The 17,823-nt window shown below is 41.2% G+C and overlaps 2 protein-coding genes across 3 annotated transcripts; one reads left to right on the top strand and one right to left on the bottom strand.

Moving 5' to 3' along the window:
• The first annotated feature begins 1,077 nt into the window (after positions 1–1,077).
• LOC136466776 (mediator of RNA polymerase II transcription subunit 18-like) lies at positions 1,078–2,027 on the top strand. Of its 2 annotated transcripts, XM_066465278.1 has the most exons (4): positions 1,078–1,215; positions 1,287–1,344; positions 1,413–1,769; positions 1,872–2,027. In XM_066465278.1, the coding sequence occupies exons 3-4, from the start codon at positions 1,438–1,440 to the stop codon at positions 1,972–1,974; spliced, it is 435 nt and encodes a 144-aa protein (XP_066321375.1). In that variant the 5' UTR covers positions 1,078–1,215; positions 1,287–1,344; positions 1,413–1,437; the 3' UTR covers positions 1,975–2,027. The 2 variants fall into 2 exon arrangements, with proteins under 2 accessions (XP_066321375.1, XP_066321374.1); XM_066465277.1 differs by having other exon boundaries at positions 1,287–1,769.
• Positions 2,028–2,607: 580 nt separating this feature from the next.
• LOC136466775 (bZIP transcription factor 50-like) lies at positions 2,608–5,067 on the bottom strand. Its single transcript, XM_066465276.1, has 3 exons — positions 4,587–5,067; positions 3,934–4,154; positions 2,608–3,246 (listed from the first exon to the last, which is right to left on the bottom strand). The coding sequence occupies exons 1-3, from the start codon at positions 4,982–4,984 to the stop codon at positions 2,966–2,968; spliced, it is 900 nt and encodes a 299-aa protein (XP_066321373.1). The 5' UTR covers positions 4,985–5,067; the 3' UTR covers positions 2,608–2,965.
• Between the last annotated feature and the right edge of the window lie 12,756 nt (positions 5,068–17,823).

Genomic DNA, 17,823 nt, shown 5'->3' on the forward strand with positions numbered 1-17,823 from the left:
GAACCAACCGACCGGGGTCGCCCGCTCGGTGAGGACCCCGGAAACAGACGAAGCAAGTGAGGTAGGGCGCTCAAGTCAACCGCAATACCAAGGACCGTCCTATACACCTGCAGTGCCAACAGGACATGTCAGAAGGGTGCCCTGCAACCTTCCAGGCATGTCAGAACCCAAGCAGTGTCGTGGGCGCCGACATTTTGCCCTACAGTGTTATGGGTGCCATCAATCCCCATACCAGGCAAACACGGTAAGACCCCCCACATGTCCCTGGGCATCAACAGTGTTATGGGCGTCGTCATTTGCCATACATGGTGAATGCGGTAAAAACCTCCCACATATGTCTGACATAAACAGTATTGTGGGCGCCTACCATCATCTCGTACCCGACAGCATGGGTAACAAGACTTAGTAGCATACGAACTCTCCCTCTCTCACTTGTAAGGTCATCCCCTTCATCTATAAAAGGGGATGCGCTCTCTCCCAATAACGACGACTCTCCGACGATCGAAGGATTCACGGACGATCAATCTCACAGATACACAGAGCACACGCTCGAATACTTAGCACACGTAGGAGCTCCCGTCACTCTCGGCCCTTCAGTCCGGAGTCCGGCCGGGCCTCTTGCACCCCCCATCTTTCTCCCTTCCGTTTGTAATCCCACAACAAACTTTGAGCAAACTTTGAGTACATGGGCTCAGGAATAAAGTCACCGACCGACTCAAACTGGACGTAGGGCACGTTGCCTGAACCAGTATAAACCATGTGTCATTGAGTGCTAGGCCACATCCGATCACAACGTATGGCAAAACTACAAATATTTACGTGTTGGTCACTTTCTGCACCGACACCACTAAATGTCAATAATTTATTCCCTGTTTTGAGGCACTACTTCTGAACCTTTAGGTTTCATTTGCTTTTTCTGCTCAGCATGTTAACAGAATAATAACATTTAATATACAATTGGGGGAACATATGATCTATCATTGTGCTTTTACAATAGAGAGGAACTTAATTTATTTGTATGTTCTAGTTGATGTGTTGTGCACAGAATGTCATTCGGCCTTTGTGGTACTGCTCTGCCATTAGTTTAACCTTTGGTTGATCTTCCCATTTTGCAGCATGTCGAAGCTCTTGAGGTTCTTCTCCATGGTCTCTCCGGTGTCCCAAAAGAGCGTGTTAGGGTGCATGAGCTATGCCTTAAAAGTGGACCCAATCTAGGTTAGTTTGTGATTAGTCTACTCTTCCATTCCTACACGTGGCTTATTAATTGATGTATTCCAATCATACAGGTGTTGTCCCATCGGAGGTTCGTTTGTTGTGTGACTTAGCTCAGCCCACACCATCCTGGTAACCGTGATAAGCTGCTGAAAGTTTACCTTTCGTAATGTTTGTCATTAACTGTGGCAAGATTGTAGGACCATAAGACATGTTGGTGGTGCCATGAGAGGTGCTGGTGCAGAGCAAATCTCAGTTCTGGTTCGTACAATTGTGGAGAGCAAAGCTAGCAAGAACGTCTTGCATTACTTCTACACTCTAGGGTACAAGCTAGACCATGAACTCTTGAAGATTGGTTTTGCATTTCGTTTCCACCGAGGTGCCCAAATCACTGTCACTGTTATATCTACTAACAAGATGCCAAGGCTCCATGCAACCGATGAGGCTGTGCCGGTCACTCCTGGCATACAGTTAGTGGAAATCACAGCTCCTGCTGCTGCTGATAATTACAATGATGTTGTTTCAGCTGTCTCTGCGTTTTGTGAATATCTTGCCCCGTAAGTACCCCTTAGCTTGGATTCCAAGACAACAATCAGAAAGCATATAAGAATGAATCAAGCACCTGCCTTCTTTTAACAATCCTTGCAAATCTGCTGCAGGCTGCTGCATCTGTCAAAACCAGGACACTCGACTGGAATTGTTGCGACTGCAGGCGCTGCTGCTGCCTCACTCATGTCAAGTGGCGGTGGCAAAACCTTGTAATGCTGCCGCGACAACCAAAGTCCATTCTTGAGATGAGTGGGCGTGGTTGATGAGGTGGCCTTCTTCGGGCTGAGCGATAAGTTTTGCCTGCTAAGTGGTGTCCATGTCTCACGTCGTTGTGCCAACCTAGGTGGTTTGTTTGACTGATTGCATGATTGCTGATGGGCATGTCGTGCCTTGTAGTTGCAGGGTCCGCACCTGTTGTGTACATGCATTATTTTTAGTAAACTTATTGATCAAATTATTTAGCTGGCAACGTGATCTGATCCATGTACCTGTTCTAGTTAGGTTCTCTCAGTCTTCACAATACTTTATTGAGCTGCAAGTTAGATGGCCAATATTGCTGCCATCGTGATCTGATCATGTACCAAATTATTTTTGGTAATCTCATGATGTCTCAGTGAGTTGTGTTTTTGGGTTTTGGTAATCTTTTGTGGTATCGATGACCAATAATGCTGCCCTTGTCTAATTGGAAAGTTTGATGGATAAATTACAGCAATGTCTGAATAAAATGGTATTTTTTTTCTGATGGTACTGAGCAAACATTCCCCCTACGTAATTGGGTTGTTTAAGTCTTCCACTACTTCAATTATTTTTTCACAGCATCGTCCCCCAGCATTGATGAACTGGAACTAAACATAAGTTTCTCTCGGATACGCATAACGATTCTGAAATCTGAACAATGCGACTACAAAGTACAAACCAATCGCTACATCAATATCGGGAAAAATTGAAAGGTTCAGGGCTTCAGCAACTGTTGTCACCCAGCTAGCTAATCCCTGTTTCGATAGTATCTGCTGTTATCGTCTCCACCTGTAATCAACGCTGTGCAACGTTAACAAATCATTTACTGCGACTACTTTTTCTTAAACCACATCAACAAGGTGCCAAGAAAAGAGCAGAACAAAGGTTCCCAGCGACGGTGCATACAGGTGGGTGTGACAATATGTTTAACACCACCTCAGAGAAGGTTCGCACGATGACGGGTGGCTTAGCAAGCAGCTGCTGCATGCCAAGGAACCCAAGGTGACTTGATCCTCGCCCTTGTGCCTCTGCAGCATCTTCCAAGGCGGATGAGTCCCAAAGCCCCAGGATTGTCACCGTTGTTTGTCATTCTGGTCATCTTTACACCGTTTATTGATGTCCTGGCCAGCTTTACAAGATCTCTTTTGAGGCTTCTTGGAGCCACCAGGCTTCTGTTGGGCATGTCGTCCACCAGGAATAGGCACAAGATGCTCACTAGCCAAAGCAGGGAAACCAGCGGCAGGGTTTCTGTACACAGTAAACGATGCGTTAGAGGCAACAGTATGAGAAAATCTGTAGCTACTGTAAAAATCGGTTTACGAAAAAAAGGATGACTGCAACATTTCATCTTTCACATGATTACCAAAGAAACTAGTCTTGAATACACTTACTACTTTGTGCTAAATGGATATGAATATATTTCATCAACAGCAACAAAAAATGCACACCTTATTAGTGCATAAAAAGGCAAACTGTCTTCTCAGGGGAAAAAAAGAAAGAAAGCCAAAACGTACTGCTTCTGCATCTCCAAATTAACATGTGAAACCAGTGTTACATGGACACGGATGCGGCTGTCAGCATAACTCAGCAAGTTTTCTAGGGACAGTATACTACTTGGAACACAGGTGAGGGGTGTCTGTCTCGGCAAAAAATTTAGTACATGGGTGTAAGTATATCAGTGTGGAATGGAAAAGCTGATTAGCTATCACGGTGTTATTTGCATAAGCATTCGCAGCCTTATATAGGGTAAAATGATGCCTAAAATAAAATGATTTAGTTTGACGACTACTCAAAATTAAATAGCATAAAGAATTTGCAATGTTCATAGTCCATCCTGAGAGCACCAAAGAATGATGAAAGTGCTCACAGCTCATCCCCCATACAAAAGGGAATGATGTGAGGGGTTAAACCAAAGCAGATAAGATGATCATTTACCCGTGAGTACGGCAGACTCCTGCGTGGCTATGGGAGCACCGGCACGCCTATCCTTCAGCAAACTCTGGCGAAGCGCCATGTTCTCAGCAGTGCAACACTGGAGGGCATAGCTTAGGCGGCAGCACTCTGCCTCCAGATACTTGCTCTTCATCTCCAGATCTTTTACATACAATTTCTTCTTCTCCCTAGATTTCATGGCAGAATCCCTATTCCTCATTTGTCTGTTGAAACACAACACAAAAGGCGCAGATATTATATTTTGCATAACCAAGCAGCAAACAAATGTACCATCTATATGCTTCCCTAGTGAGCCATCTTTCAATATGATAATAATTATGATGAACTCTCAACCTTTCAGATACAAAACCAACAAAAGATACATATAAACAATCTTCCTCCTTTTTTCTAGTATTGCTTAAAGATATATTTTCCCTTATAACAATGACTAATCAGGCAGTGGCTCAGCATAATTCAACTCATAAAATTGAACAAAGTAACCAAAGTTTGGCAGCTCCCCTTCCCACACAAATTGATGCTCAATTATACATCTGGTTTATATTTCCATAATACTTGCATCAAATTATTCCCTAGGCAGATGAGAACATCAGATTGTTTTTTTTTTTCTAAAAAAGACACAGAAAAAAGACCAATACCGCATCTTCTTGCTGTTGGGATCGTCGCCGCAATCCACACCCACCACCACCTCATCCTCCCCCGCGCGAGCCCTATCGGCGCTCTTCTCTCCAGTGGGCTTGGGGCTCCCCTCGCCCTCGCCGTCCTCAACGAGTATGCCGTCCAAGAACTCATCAACCCCGTCCAACGGTGCCTCGTCCTCGTAGTCCTCCTCCTGCATAAGGAAATTCTCGACGTCCCCCAGCCCCTCCAGTAGGCTCTCACCAGCAACCACCAGCTCCCGCGACGCCGCCGCATCCGGTGCAGGCAGCGAGGCGAAGGCGGCGGCGGGGTCGCCGGAGAAGGAGGCGAGGACGGCGTCGACCTCCTCGAGAGGAAGGTCGTGGTCCCCTCCTCCCCCAATCCCCGCCGCTGCCATGGTGATGTTGGCCCGCCGCCCGCCCGGCTAACGGCGGACGCGCATTTCTTCTGCGGCTATCACTTTCGAGTGAGGAAGGAGACGGTCCAGTGGGCCTGCTGATACCTGATAGTGACCTACGTGGTTCTCCCAATGACAAGGCAAGAAAGTGCCACGTCAGTTCGGAGTTATAAATAAAACTTAACTTTTATATATATACACTGGCCAGTGTGTGCGTTGCTACGAGATAACTAAACTTTTATACTAAAAATATATGGATCACATGATAAAATAACAATACTATAAAATTAAATACCAACGTTAAAGTTACAGTTAATCCAAAAAATAAAGTTTGTGAAATTAACAGTCACGGAGAGCGCGGTATCATAGGCTTACAAACTCTACTTTATAGACCTTTCCGTGATACGCCTAAGATAATGTTTTATATCAGCAGAAAGAAATCTTCGATATCTATTTCTTTCGTGCGCCAATAAATCCACAAATAAATTCCGTCGCATCTCCATACCATCATGTACACAGGCTCAAGTATATATGTCAATATTAGTGCCTGTCGCATGGGTAATACTACGTCTCTTCAAAAATCTTCCACAAAAACTTAAAACAAAGTGTTATACTCACCATATAAATATATGTGGCTTTTGGTCTATTCCACACAGACATATACTATAGAATAAGATATCCACTTAAGTGTTTGTGGCAAGATTCACGATCAGCGATATATAGAAATAGTTAAATCGTAGGTATTATTATTGCAAGCTATAGTGACCCTGCGTTAGTTACCCATATATGTCATCTGCAATGTTTCCTTCCTACCTGAATTTTTATTTGAAGACATCCTCATTCCATCCAGAAATATATACATTCACTGCGTCCGTGTGCTGCAAGATAAATCCAAAAGTGTACCTGGCATATATCAGCGCTGGTGTGTCTTTACACCAGTCTTCAATAGGTCTAGGATCAATCATGACAAGCATCTTCTCCTTCTGATCGAAAACATAAAGCATATACTTTCAAACGTGCAGCCATGACAAAAGAAACTGCAAACATGGTAGCGTTTAGAATAGTATATAGAAAACAAGTAATAAAAGCATGAGCAAGCGACTTACATATCTGCATTGTGCTAAGCTGTATTTCATATCCTCACATACACCAATCGCAGCAGCCATTTCTTTCTTAGTGTATTTTTTACGGTATTCTAGCATTTTTGTTAAAGCACACATTTTCTAGAAGAAAATGATATCGAGAGTCAGGATTAGTATAATTTGGCTTACTTTATACAATTAGGAGAACAACAAATAAGACAATATAATATAGCATGATAAGAATTTTTAAAATATGCTTACACAAAATCTCAGGTCCATGTAATGTTTTGTAATACTATTGTATTTTTTCATTGTATTGTACTCTCGAGCTACCTGAAAACAGACACCTAAGTTGAAACAGTTCTCAGAGATGTCTCAATTGTTTATTAACAAGTCTTGTAGGTCCTTACACTTAGGGCAATCATGGAAGGATGAAAACATTTAACCCAAGGCTTTCTGCAAAGCATTAGATACAAATGATGGTTTTCGTCATATAAGATAGCACACTATTATTAGTAAATAAAGTAATTAAAATAAGCATGTAGCTTACTTTAACGTTGCTTCATCCTGAATTGCCATGATGTAATCATACAGTAACTCAGTCATCTCTTCCTTGTTTATTGGCATGTCTTTCATGGCCTCAAATGCCCAAAACTCATCAGAGTCTTGGTTGGCATGGACTTGTGAAGATTTATTCTGAGTTTGTATGTGTTGAGGGGTGTCCGTTTGAACCACTAAGCATTCGGCCTCCTCATAATGTTTTTCTCTTTTTCGTGGACACTTGATCAGCCATCTTTGGATTCTCTATTATGGCACAATCGTTTGGGCTTTCAATATTTTCATCCCTATCAAGATATGGAGCACCATTTCATTTGTTTAACTTTGACGATAGCAAGATCGTCGCAAGCTTTAATCTAAATTCTTTCATATCATCCTACACGATAGTATGAACATAATTAATTATTAATTAAAAACCCATAGCTAATGCACACTCATAACTTGTGGTAAGACACATAGTTTATCTGATTAAACTCGTCTGACAAATTGTTCACAGTCCAATACTTCATAAAGTTTATTAAGAATAAATCGCATGAAAAACTACATACAACATTAATAGAAGTTCAGGCTCACATTAGATAAAAAGGCAAAGACACATAAAATTCATCTTATATGACATGCCATTATTTCTAACGTACCCATCTGTTTGTAATAATTTCCCGCGAAAAATCTCCCTAACCGGCCAGCTATCAACCTCAACATCTAGCCATTTGTGCTCTTTCGGGCCTATCTCCTCCAATATGAAATCTATCTGTTTCCGTAATCCAGCTCGCTATTTGTTCATGGAAGAACGAAGCAATCAACATTTCTAAAATATAAAATGTGTACAAATAGCTGTGTTAGGAAATACTCATAATTTTATTGAGGTCAACACGTCCGAACATCTCGTCCAAAGAGTCTAGAACCTGAACCTCATGTTTGATGGTGTTTATAACAACAATGTACCAATGTGTATTTATAACATTTATTGGAAGGAACACCTATCAAATTAAACAATAAACATTTTGTCAAGCATAAAAATTTGATAATGAAAGACCAATAGATCGTTTAAAAAAATTGCTACCATGTCATGCTTCAAGTAAGCTAACACCCTTTGAACTAAACCAGGATGTTGTGAAGTGCCACGGTTAGGGTAATTGGCTTCAATGGTCTCATCCTTTTCTCCATCTCACTTCATGATTGCAACTAAGCACGCAGTTTCAAGATAGATTGTACCTCCTGGCCTCTTTTTCAAACCCTCCTGAGCCTTCAACAGTTTAATATAAGCATCTATGACCTGCATACATTTCGCCATTAGAGAGAAAGAGCATTGAAGTTGGCAATGTTTGATTGAGTATTATGAATTGCATCTGTTACCTCGTTAGACAAGTATTCATATGGCTGAAAAAGACATTCCATGTGGTTTCTTGACACCAGAACATCATCTATGAGCACAAGCTCCTCATTCCCAGGTGAAGATGGATTTTTTTGACAGATTCAATTATGGCTCTATCAGTATTGGTACAAACATAATCTGAAAAAGAGGATTAAATTAAAGTATACAACAATAGTTAGTAGTTTTTCTAGGTTAATCCATTAAAAAGAAAATATCAATACCTTCTGGGGCAACCGGTGAAGACATAGATTTTTTGGGTTTATTTTGTATGATTATGATTTCCAAAAGTCCTTTTTCTCCCGTCGGATCTACCCCAGAAGTTGATAGGGCCTTTTCATCATGGGTCGTGCTAAAGCCCTGGTCAACTGGTAGAGCTTCGTGGGTAACTTCTGTACTCATGTTTTCTTGCAATCATCTAGAATCATTCATAGGCTCACTGGAATTTTCTATTTGTACAATATCTTCTAAGGGGCCTCCATTTTCCTTCGAAACCTTTGCATCTGTACTATCCATCGAGACATAAAAGACATACTTCATTATCAGTCTATCACATAAATCAATGTATGAATAACCACACAGTAAAGAAAGTCTATCACACAAATCAGTATATGATCTAACCACACAGTAAAGAATGTATTTGAAGTCACACCCTGAGCCTTTTGTCGTTAATTCTGCATTTCAAAGAATAAAAAGAAAAGAACAATAATTAGTAGGATAACATACAGAGTAATAATTCAAAGGTTTTTATATAATAGCCATATTCTGCATGTGTCTATATAACAGCCATATTTTGTTTATCCACGTGCGCGGAGGATGCGCGCATTCTTTTTTTTTTTTCTTTCTTGCGCCGTGGGAAACAAACTGATTTGGGGGAAGGCGGATAGCGGGCTGCCCAGAAACCATATCGGCAACTGAGAAACCAAAATTCAGTTACTAACTGGAATTGGTTATTTGGATGTTCTCTGAAAGTGATGCTTTAAATAGCTTGCAGCTAGTATCATCCATAGCCGATTCAAGTGAGTTTGATAATATTTCTTTTTTCTGCTGCGTTCATTAGTTTGCTGCTAATTATTGTGTTCAATTTTTTTTGGCATGCAAGTTTAGATTTGCATATATTGATGTACTCTAGCAGTATAGGCTGCATTAAAGTTCAGAGTTTTATCTATGTTGTATGGTAACTATCAAGGCTGCAGCCCTATAAGGATTCTGGGCAATGAACCAAATTTGCAAAAAATACTATGCTAGAAACCATGTTTGTTTATGTTCTGAACATTGCTTTCCTCAACTATTCTTACGGCAGTTACATTTTGACATCAAATTCTATATCATATTTAATGGTGCTGCTTGTTGATAGATACTGCATCGTATTATGTGTATACCTTGTTAAGTTTTAAGTTAATCTCTGTACTTATCCTTGTTTGCTCTTGCCGATTAAAAATATATGCATTTGTTTCAGCTCATATATGTGTAGCTATATAGTAGCAGTTCATTTTGGTTTGGCATAGCAGCAGTTCAGTTCGGTTTTGAGTATTTTTTTACTCTTCCAATTAGCAAGTATTGAAAATAATCATTTTTCTTGTTGCCTTGCTTGTGCGGATGCACAGGAAAGTAAATAAAGAGCAGAAAAAAGGGATGGTGGTGGTCACCTGGATGCGTTCACCGCTTGGATGAGAAGAAAGTATTTTTATGCAGTCCGCAGTCCTCCTCGAGGGCACAACAAAATGGCGAAGGCGATGGCGACAGGCGACGACGATGGTGACGCGCTATGACGAAGCACAGCCGGTGCGCGAGGGCGGAGACTGGTGCGAGCGAGGGCGAGCTCAGCTAGCGAGGGTAGGCGCTATGGCAAGGCCACAAGATTTATAGCAGAGGATTGATAGCAGTCTCTCTTTTTCCTTTTGTCTTAATTCTCTTTCTTCTGTGTTAATTCGCTTTTCTTTGCTCGTTGCCATGTATGCTGGTGCATGCAAACATGCAATGTGTATATGGATAGCACAATAATTTTCTATTTCCTATTTTACCATGATTCCTCTATCACATGACAGGCAATATTCAATCAAGGAGAATGACACGATCAATCAGTAATTAAGATTAACCTGTAATCAATGTGTAATAGCTGAGATTCTGCTTAGGTAGCACAATAAATCTGATGTTTTGAATTACATGCCAAGCATTATAGCCAATCATAAGCAGTAGTCGCAAAAGTGACCATAGACAGTAAGGGTAACTCATTTCAAGAGCCTTTTTAAGTAACTATTATACATTGAAGCCAAGTTTATTGTTTTATATATCAGGAAAACAAAATATATATTCAAGTGTATTGTACAATCTATTTATTTGTAGCGGTGGCAATGTAGGTACCATTGGCAAACTGCAACTGTCATGACTGTACAATTCACCTACTATGGAATGTCATAAATCTCCAAGTTTTAGAAGTCGAGTTGAAGAAAATGAACATGAAATTTTAGGAATCTTGAGTTGAAGAAATCAGATCACAAGGCTGCAAGGAAACAAAAAAATCACTTAGATTAACTTCCTATACCACTGTAAAGGTGGACTTAATTGGTATTTTGAGCAACGATATGTAGATTGCAGGACAAAAACTACCAAGAACATGATCGATGGGACCTTAAACCTCAAAGTAAGTGCAAAAAAAATAGCATTTAATTAAAGAAAGAAATGTATGGGAGTCATATAGTATACATGGTGTTCAATTAAAGTGATAGGCGTAAAATTACAATAAACTGAAATGCAAAACAACCTTTGATATGAAATTAGAATAAACCAAAATACAAAATGTTAATTTCAAAACCAGCAAATATTCCATATGATAAATAGAGAAGGCGCATATAATCTAAAAATGTCACATTGAAATCTAAGGACCATGGTAAGTGGGTCTGGAGTTGAGTTCACTATACCTGCTTATTTCATCTCTTTGTAATAAGTCTTATCCTAGTGTACAAAAAGCATTGGTGTGCTGAGCATAGAGCACATGTGAATCACAAGTTCATAGAATGTAATCATTCATCCAATGCACATATACCTATACCTGCATATCAGAAGTTCAATGTGGAAGGCACTCAGAGTTGTGGTAGACAGACTGACATGTACAATAATAGGTGATGGAAGCAGCCAGCTATAAAGCAACTGAATCTTGTAAGTTTTCTTATAGGAGCATCAAAAATACAAAAACAATAAAATGGAACTGCACCCCAAAATAATAAAAATAGACCATGAATCTATTAAACTTTGTAAGATGCATCCAAGTAACCTATACCTAACTAAATGAGACATTCAGGTTCGATCTCAAAGCCAAGCTCACTGTTAGACAATTGATGTAAGCAATATGAGAAGCAGCTTAAATATCTGAGGCTACCAGAATGAATATGGCTAAAAATTTAATAACAAATAAAAAATAGGGAGTGCGATGGAAGTTCTAAAAACATAAACTCAGAACACTTGGGAAACCATGATATATTGATGCAGACATACAGTCCTATGTTGCCTGATCACTGCAAGGAACTGATATATGTTGTACGATATGAATGAGAACAAAAGCTATATATGAACCTGTAAGGAAAATGGACCCTAGGCCCATTTACTTTGAATTTTGGTGTTTGATGACCAACACAACCAAATTGGACTAATGAATTTACAAGTGATTGTTTTTAGTTCAGTAGGATGCAAGACGTGACTTGGACAAAAGCGACATGATGATCAACACCTCAAGCAAGATCTTAGGAGCACAAGAGAATACCTAAGATATCAAGCAAAGTCCAAGCATGAAGATAGGAACCAAGCCGCATGCAAGATCACGAAGAAATGAGCTCACAGAAGCGTCCGGACGCTGGACCAGGATGCTAGAAGAAAGTGATCGAATGCTCCGATCAGTGGCTCGGCAACAGCAGGCGTCAATAGTAGCGATCGGATACTGAACAAGTGAATCGACTGGACACACCGAATGGCACTGTTCATCAGTCCGGACAACACACTCAGCAAGTGACCGGATGCTGGCGGCAAACCAACCGGACGCTGAACAGCAGCGTTCGATCGAGTACAGAGAGGTTCTAGAAGGCGAACTTGCGACCGGACTGTGTTCGGTGGCAAGTGACCGAATGCTAGCAGCGTCCGATAAGTTGTTCACGGGCTCCAATGGTCGGGATGACCGGACGTGTCTGATCAGGATGACTCCAGCGTCCGATCAGTAGCAGAAAAGCGGGATTTCATCCCCAACGGCTTATAAATACAACCCCCAACTAGCCAAATGGAAAGTGTGGAGCTGAGGAAACATACCAAGGGTGTTGATACACCATTTTAGTGATCTTCACTTGCATAGTGCTTAGTGTTTCATTAGGTGATTAGCAGTAGGTGCTTTGCAAAGTGCTTAGGTTGATTAGACCACCGCTTATGCGCTTGCTCTAGGTTTAGGTCTAGTGTTTATTGAGGTTTGCATACCTCTTACCACTCGGTGCTTGCGAGCACCATTGTTGTACATCGGAGGGACTTATAGTCTTGTGAGATCACACCAATCTAGTTTGTGGTGTGGCCGCCATCGTGTACCGGAGGGAACAAGGCCCACGGTGTTTCAACTGGAAGCTTGATAGTGAAAACGGCGGTGAGCATCTGAGAGAGGCTTGCCAGAAGGCACGTCGAAGACCCACTTACACTGTGGGGAAGGCCCGAGGCTATCCATGGAGTTACCCGACCGAGAGCTTGGCCCTTACGAGGGATTCCTTGCGAGGGGCTCCAACGAGGACTAGGGGGAAGCTTGCAGCGCTTCTCGATACCTCGGTAAAAATACCAAGTCATCGATGGGAGTTTGCATATCTCTACCTTACTCTTTAACTTCCGCATTTACATTATTTGTATTACTCCTTTTGCGGTAGAGATAGCAACACACTAGCAAAACCGGAGTTGCACATTTAGATAGTTTATCTATTGCATAAGTTTTGCTAGGGTTAGAAAAAGAGGTCATAGTTTAGAGTTAGATTTTTAAGTTGCCTAATTCACCCCTCCCCTCTTAGGTGTCACGTTCCCTTCAATTGGTATTAGAGCCAGGTTGGCTCAATTTGGACATTTGGCTTAACCTCCGTTGAGCCGACGCTATTTAGAGTGGTTGTGATGGATACATCTAGGCCTCCGTACTTTGACGACACTAACTTCCCTTATTATAGAGCTAGAATGGCTTGCTATCTTGAGGCAGGTTGATTTGGGAGTTTGGCAGAGTCACTCATGATGGGATGAAACCCATTAAGAATCCCAATAAACCCACAAAGAGTGATGAAAAGGAAATTCATTTCAATGCTAGAGCTAAGAATTGCTTGTTTGAATCTTTTAGCATGGATATCTTTAACCAAGTGTTCACTTTAAATACGACACATGAAATATGGTTAAAACTCCAAGAGCTCCATGACAGCACATCTAATGTCCAGTGAGCAAAAGCATTGTCTAGCTAAGCAAAATTATGATTCCTTTACAATGAATGATGATGAGCTTGTTCGTGATATGTATTCTCGTTTGAATCTAATTATCAATGAGCTCCATTCTATAGGATTAATAAAGCTAGATGATGCTGGACATCATGAGGAAGATCATCTCCATGCTACCACAAAAGCAATATGCAAGCATCATCACCATCCTTCACAATATGGAGGACTTGAGCACCATGACCTTAGCCATAGTCATTGGCAAGATAGTGGCATTTGAAATGTCAAGCAAGATAGGTCAAGAAGAAGCCTCTTCATCAAGCAAAGGCAAAGCTCTCGCATGTAGCTGAGAAAAAGAAGATGAAGAGCAAGCAAGTTGAGACAAGCTCAAGCTCAAGCTCCTCAAGTGAAGAAGAAGAAGAAGATGAAGGATGATGATGATGATGAAGATTCAAGTGATGATGATCAATCTTCCTCCTCCACCTCTGACCTTGATGAAGAATCAATCAAACTCATCAACAAGGTGGAGAAGATGATCCAAAGGCTAAATATCAAGGGTGTGCCCATCCAAATTCAAGATATCATCTTCACCAATCAAACAAATGAGCAAAGAAAAAGATGATGCTATGGATGAGGTGAGTTGGGGCATTTTATGGAAGTTTATCCAAACAAGCCCACACCCAAGACAAAGAAGAAGGCGTGCAAGAACCAAGCCCTCACATCAATAAGGTCATGGGATGATTCTTCAAGAGAAGAAGAAGACTATCACAAGAGGCAACGACACAAGCACTCATCATCAAGCTCTTCACGTATGTGCCTTATGGCACAAGGTAACAAAAGCTCATCCTCTAGTGAGAGTGATAGTGATGATGAAATGTCTTCTTATGAAGAAATTGTGCAACAAAATCTTAATTATACTAAAGTTTGCACTAGTCAATAAAAGAAGTTCGAAAAAATAAAAGAAAAGCTAGATAGTTCACAAATAGCCTACAAAACATTGCTTGAACAATATGAGAACGTTGCTAATATCAGTGTTGAACTATCTACTAAAATTGATCGACTTGAGGCTAGTTCAACAACAAATGCATACACAATTAATGATGAGCAACTTGTAAAGAAAAATTAAAAATTAAAAGAAAAGTTAGCTAGATCACAAGATGCTTATAAAAGTTTGCTTGCTAAAATGGAAACCATGTGCAAACATTGTAATGAGCTAACTAATAAAGTTGCTAATCTTGAAGCCATTAGCACAACCCCCACCAAGGCATCTAAAAGGAAAAGTTCTATCACTAACATGTCTAAAAAGGATGCCTCTACTTCTTGTAATGATTTATGTTTAGACTCACCTTTATGCAACCAAGTTTGTGTTGAGAAAGTTGTAGATACATGCACACAAAGAGGTTGCAAAGGAGAATGATCAACTCAAGCAAAAGTAGCTCGTCTCACCAAGGACTTGACTCAAGTGAAAGGCAAGGCAAAGCAAGCCCAACTTTATCAAGATAACACCGTCAAGGGAGTGAAGAAGCTTGATGAAGGACAAACTATGGTTTGCTACGTGTGCCACAAAGAAGGCCATAAGTCCTATGAGTGCAAGGTAAAGAATGGGGGAGGAGCAAAGAAGAAGGAGAAAAAGCAAACAAGCAAGCTCTCCAACACCTACACCAACAAGGTGGACAAGAAGGCCTCCACACCTTATCTCTTGAAGAAGAAGAAAAATAACAAGGTGGTGGCCATCAAGGTGAACAAGCAAGCCAACAATGGGGCCAAACGCTTTTGGGTGTTAAAGGAAATCATTTCAATATGAAGAGCACCAAGAAGGTTTGGATCCCGAAAGGGAAGTGAGAAGTCTGATGGACGTCGGAGAATTTGGAGACTTGGCAAAGTGTGGATGCATTTCATGGGGTGCATCATGATGGACAAAGGCATTGCTAAGTGGGTTAGTGAATACTATGGACCTAAATTCCCCTCCCCATGTTAGGTAACTAGATTCAATTTACTTCAATTGGTATTAGATTTAAACTTTCCTACAATTGGAATGTCTTAGCATCTAGTTACTCTTCATGCCTAGGTTTGCATTTGCATACTTATATCTTTTGTCATGCATACACTAGGTATATCTTATGGTAGGCTTGCTCGGTTTTATTCTTAACCCTTGGAGAAAACCTACATAGTTTAAAATTATTTAGGAGCACGGCACATAGCTTGTCCTTTAATTGTTCATCTAATATGTGCCAAAGTCCAAATTATAGATAATTTCTCCCGAATATCGCCTTTGAAAATGACTCTCACATTCATGTGATGTCATCTTTCAAGTGGTATTTTTTATTCTAGAATCAATGTGCATGTTTCCTACAAGTATCCCATACTTGTGCACACAAATTTAGGGGGAGATTACTCTACAAGTTGGATGCTTTGAGACTAACACCTTTTCAAGCTTATCATGTGTGTAGTAGTCTCATTGCAAGGAAAATGGAGTCCCCAGAGTTAAGCATCATACTTTAAATATCCACCACCGATTGCAAGTGGTAGAAATCAAATTGATTTCTACATGTGGTATTTCTAAACCAATATCATCATGTTGATTTTATTTTGATATTTATTTGCTTTCTCCATGCATTATATAGATTAAATTCTCTTGTGCAATACTTTGCCAATTATGCATATGCTTTGTCTTCTACCATATGTATGCATATATTTAGGGGGAGCTTAGTCTATATAATGTGAGAGTCAAATTTTGTGATCTATTTCACTCTACACACAAAGGATCACAAAGTTTGACCCTCCCTTGTGCTACTAATATCTTCCTTTTTTGGTGTTTGATTCCAAAGGGGGAGAATTTAGAGGACCAAAAGCAAGCATTAATTTGTAGTAATGATCCGAAAAAGGGAGGATAGTGGATTATGGATTAGCCTATGTAATGGGGAGAATTTGTAGGAAGCAAGGCTTAAATCCATAATACCACATGGGGACATTTGAAAGGGCAAGATGAGTTTTTATGTAGTCTTACAAGTAGTATCTTTTAGCATCATATAATGTTGACCCTTGCATTGCATCCTAGCAAGTAGATAGGTTCAAATTCAAAAAATTTATTATTTGCTTGCTTTGGTCGTGTTGTCATCAATCACCAAAAAGGAGGAGATTGCAAGGAAAATAGACCCTAGGCCCATTTACTTTGAATTTTGGTGTTTGATGACCAACACAACCAAATTGGACTAATGAATTTGCAAGTGATTGTTTTATAGTTCAATAGGATGCAAGACGTGACTTGGACAAAGGCGACGTGATGATCAACACCTCAAGCAAGATCTTAGGAGCACAAGAGAAGACCCAAGATATCAAGCAAAGTCCAAGCATGAAGATAGGAACCAAGCCGCACGCAAGATCATGAAGAAACGAGCTCACAGAAGTGACCGGACGCTGGACCGGATGCTGGAAGAATGTGACCGAACGCTTCGATCAGTGGCTCGGCAATAGCAGGCGTCAGCAGTAGCGATCGAACGCTGAACAAGTGAATTGGCCGGACACACCGATGGCACTGTTCATCAGTCCGGCAACACACTCAGCAAGTGACCGGATGCTAGCGGCAAACCGACTGGACGTAGGACAGCAGCGTTCGATTGAGTACAGAGAGGTTCCAGAGCGATGAAGTTGCGACCGGACATGTTCAATGGCAAGTGACCGGATGCTGGCAGTGTCTAATCAGTTGTTCGCGGCTCCAACGACCGAGACAACCAGACGTGTTCGATCAGGATGACTTCCAGCGTCCGGCGAGTAGCAGAAAAGTGGGATTTTAGCTCCAACGGCTACGTTCTCAGTGGGGCTTATAAATACAACCCCAACCAACCAAATGGCAAGTGTGGAGCTGAGGAAACATACCAATGGTGCTGATACACCATTTTAGTGATCTCCACTTGCATAGTGCTTAATGTTTCATTAGGTGATTAGCGTTGGTGCTTTGCAAAGTACTTAGGTTGATTGGACCACCGCTTATGCGCTTGCTCTAGGTTTAGGCCTAGTGTTTAGTGAGGTTTGCATACCTCTTACCACTCGGTGCTTGCGAGCACCATTGTTGTACATCGAAGAGGCTTGTAGTCTTGCGAGATCACATCAACCGAGTTTGTGGTGTGGCCGCCACCATGTACCGAAGGGAACAAGGCCCGCGGCGTTTCGGTCGAAAGCTTGATAGTGAATACGGTAGGGAGCATCTGGGAGAGGCTTGCCGAAAGGCACGTCGGAGACCCACTTGCGCGTGGGGAAGGCCCAAGGCTATCCATGGAGTTACCCGACCGGGAGCTTGGCCCTTGAGAGGGATTCTTTGTGAGGGGCTCCAACAAGGGACTAGGGGGAAGCTTGCGCACTTCTCGATACCTCGGTAAAAATACCGAAGTCGTTGACAGG

The sequence above is a fragment of the Miscanthus floridulus genome, chromosome 7 (assembly GCF_019320115.1).
Source record: "Miscanthus floridulus cultivar M001 chromosome 7, ASM1932011v1, whole genome shotgun sequence".
NCBI classification, from domain to species: Eukaryota; Viridiplantae; Streptophyta; class Magnoliopsida; order Poales; family Poaceae; genus Miscanthus; species Miscanthus floridulus.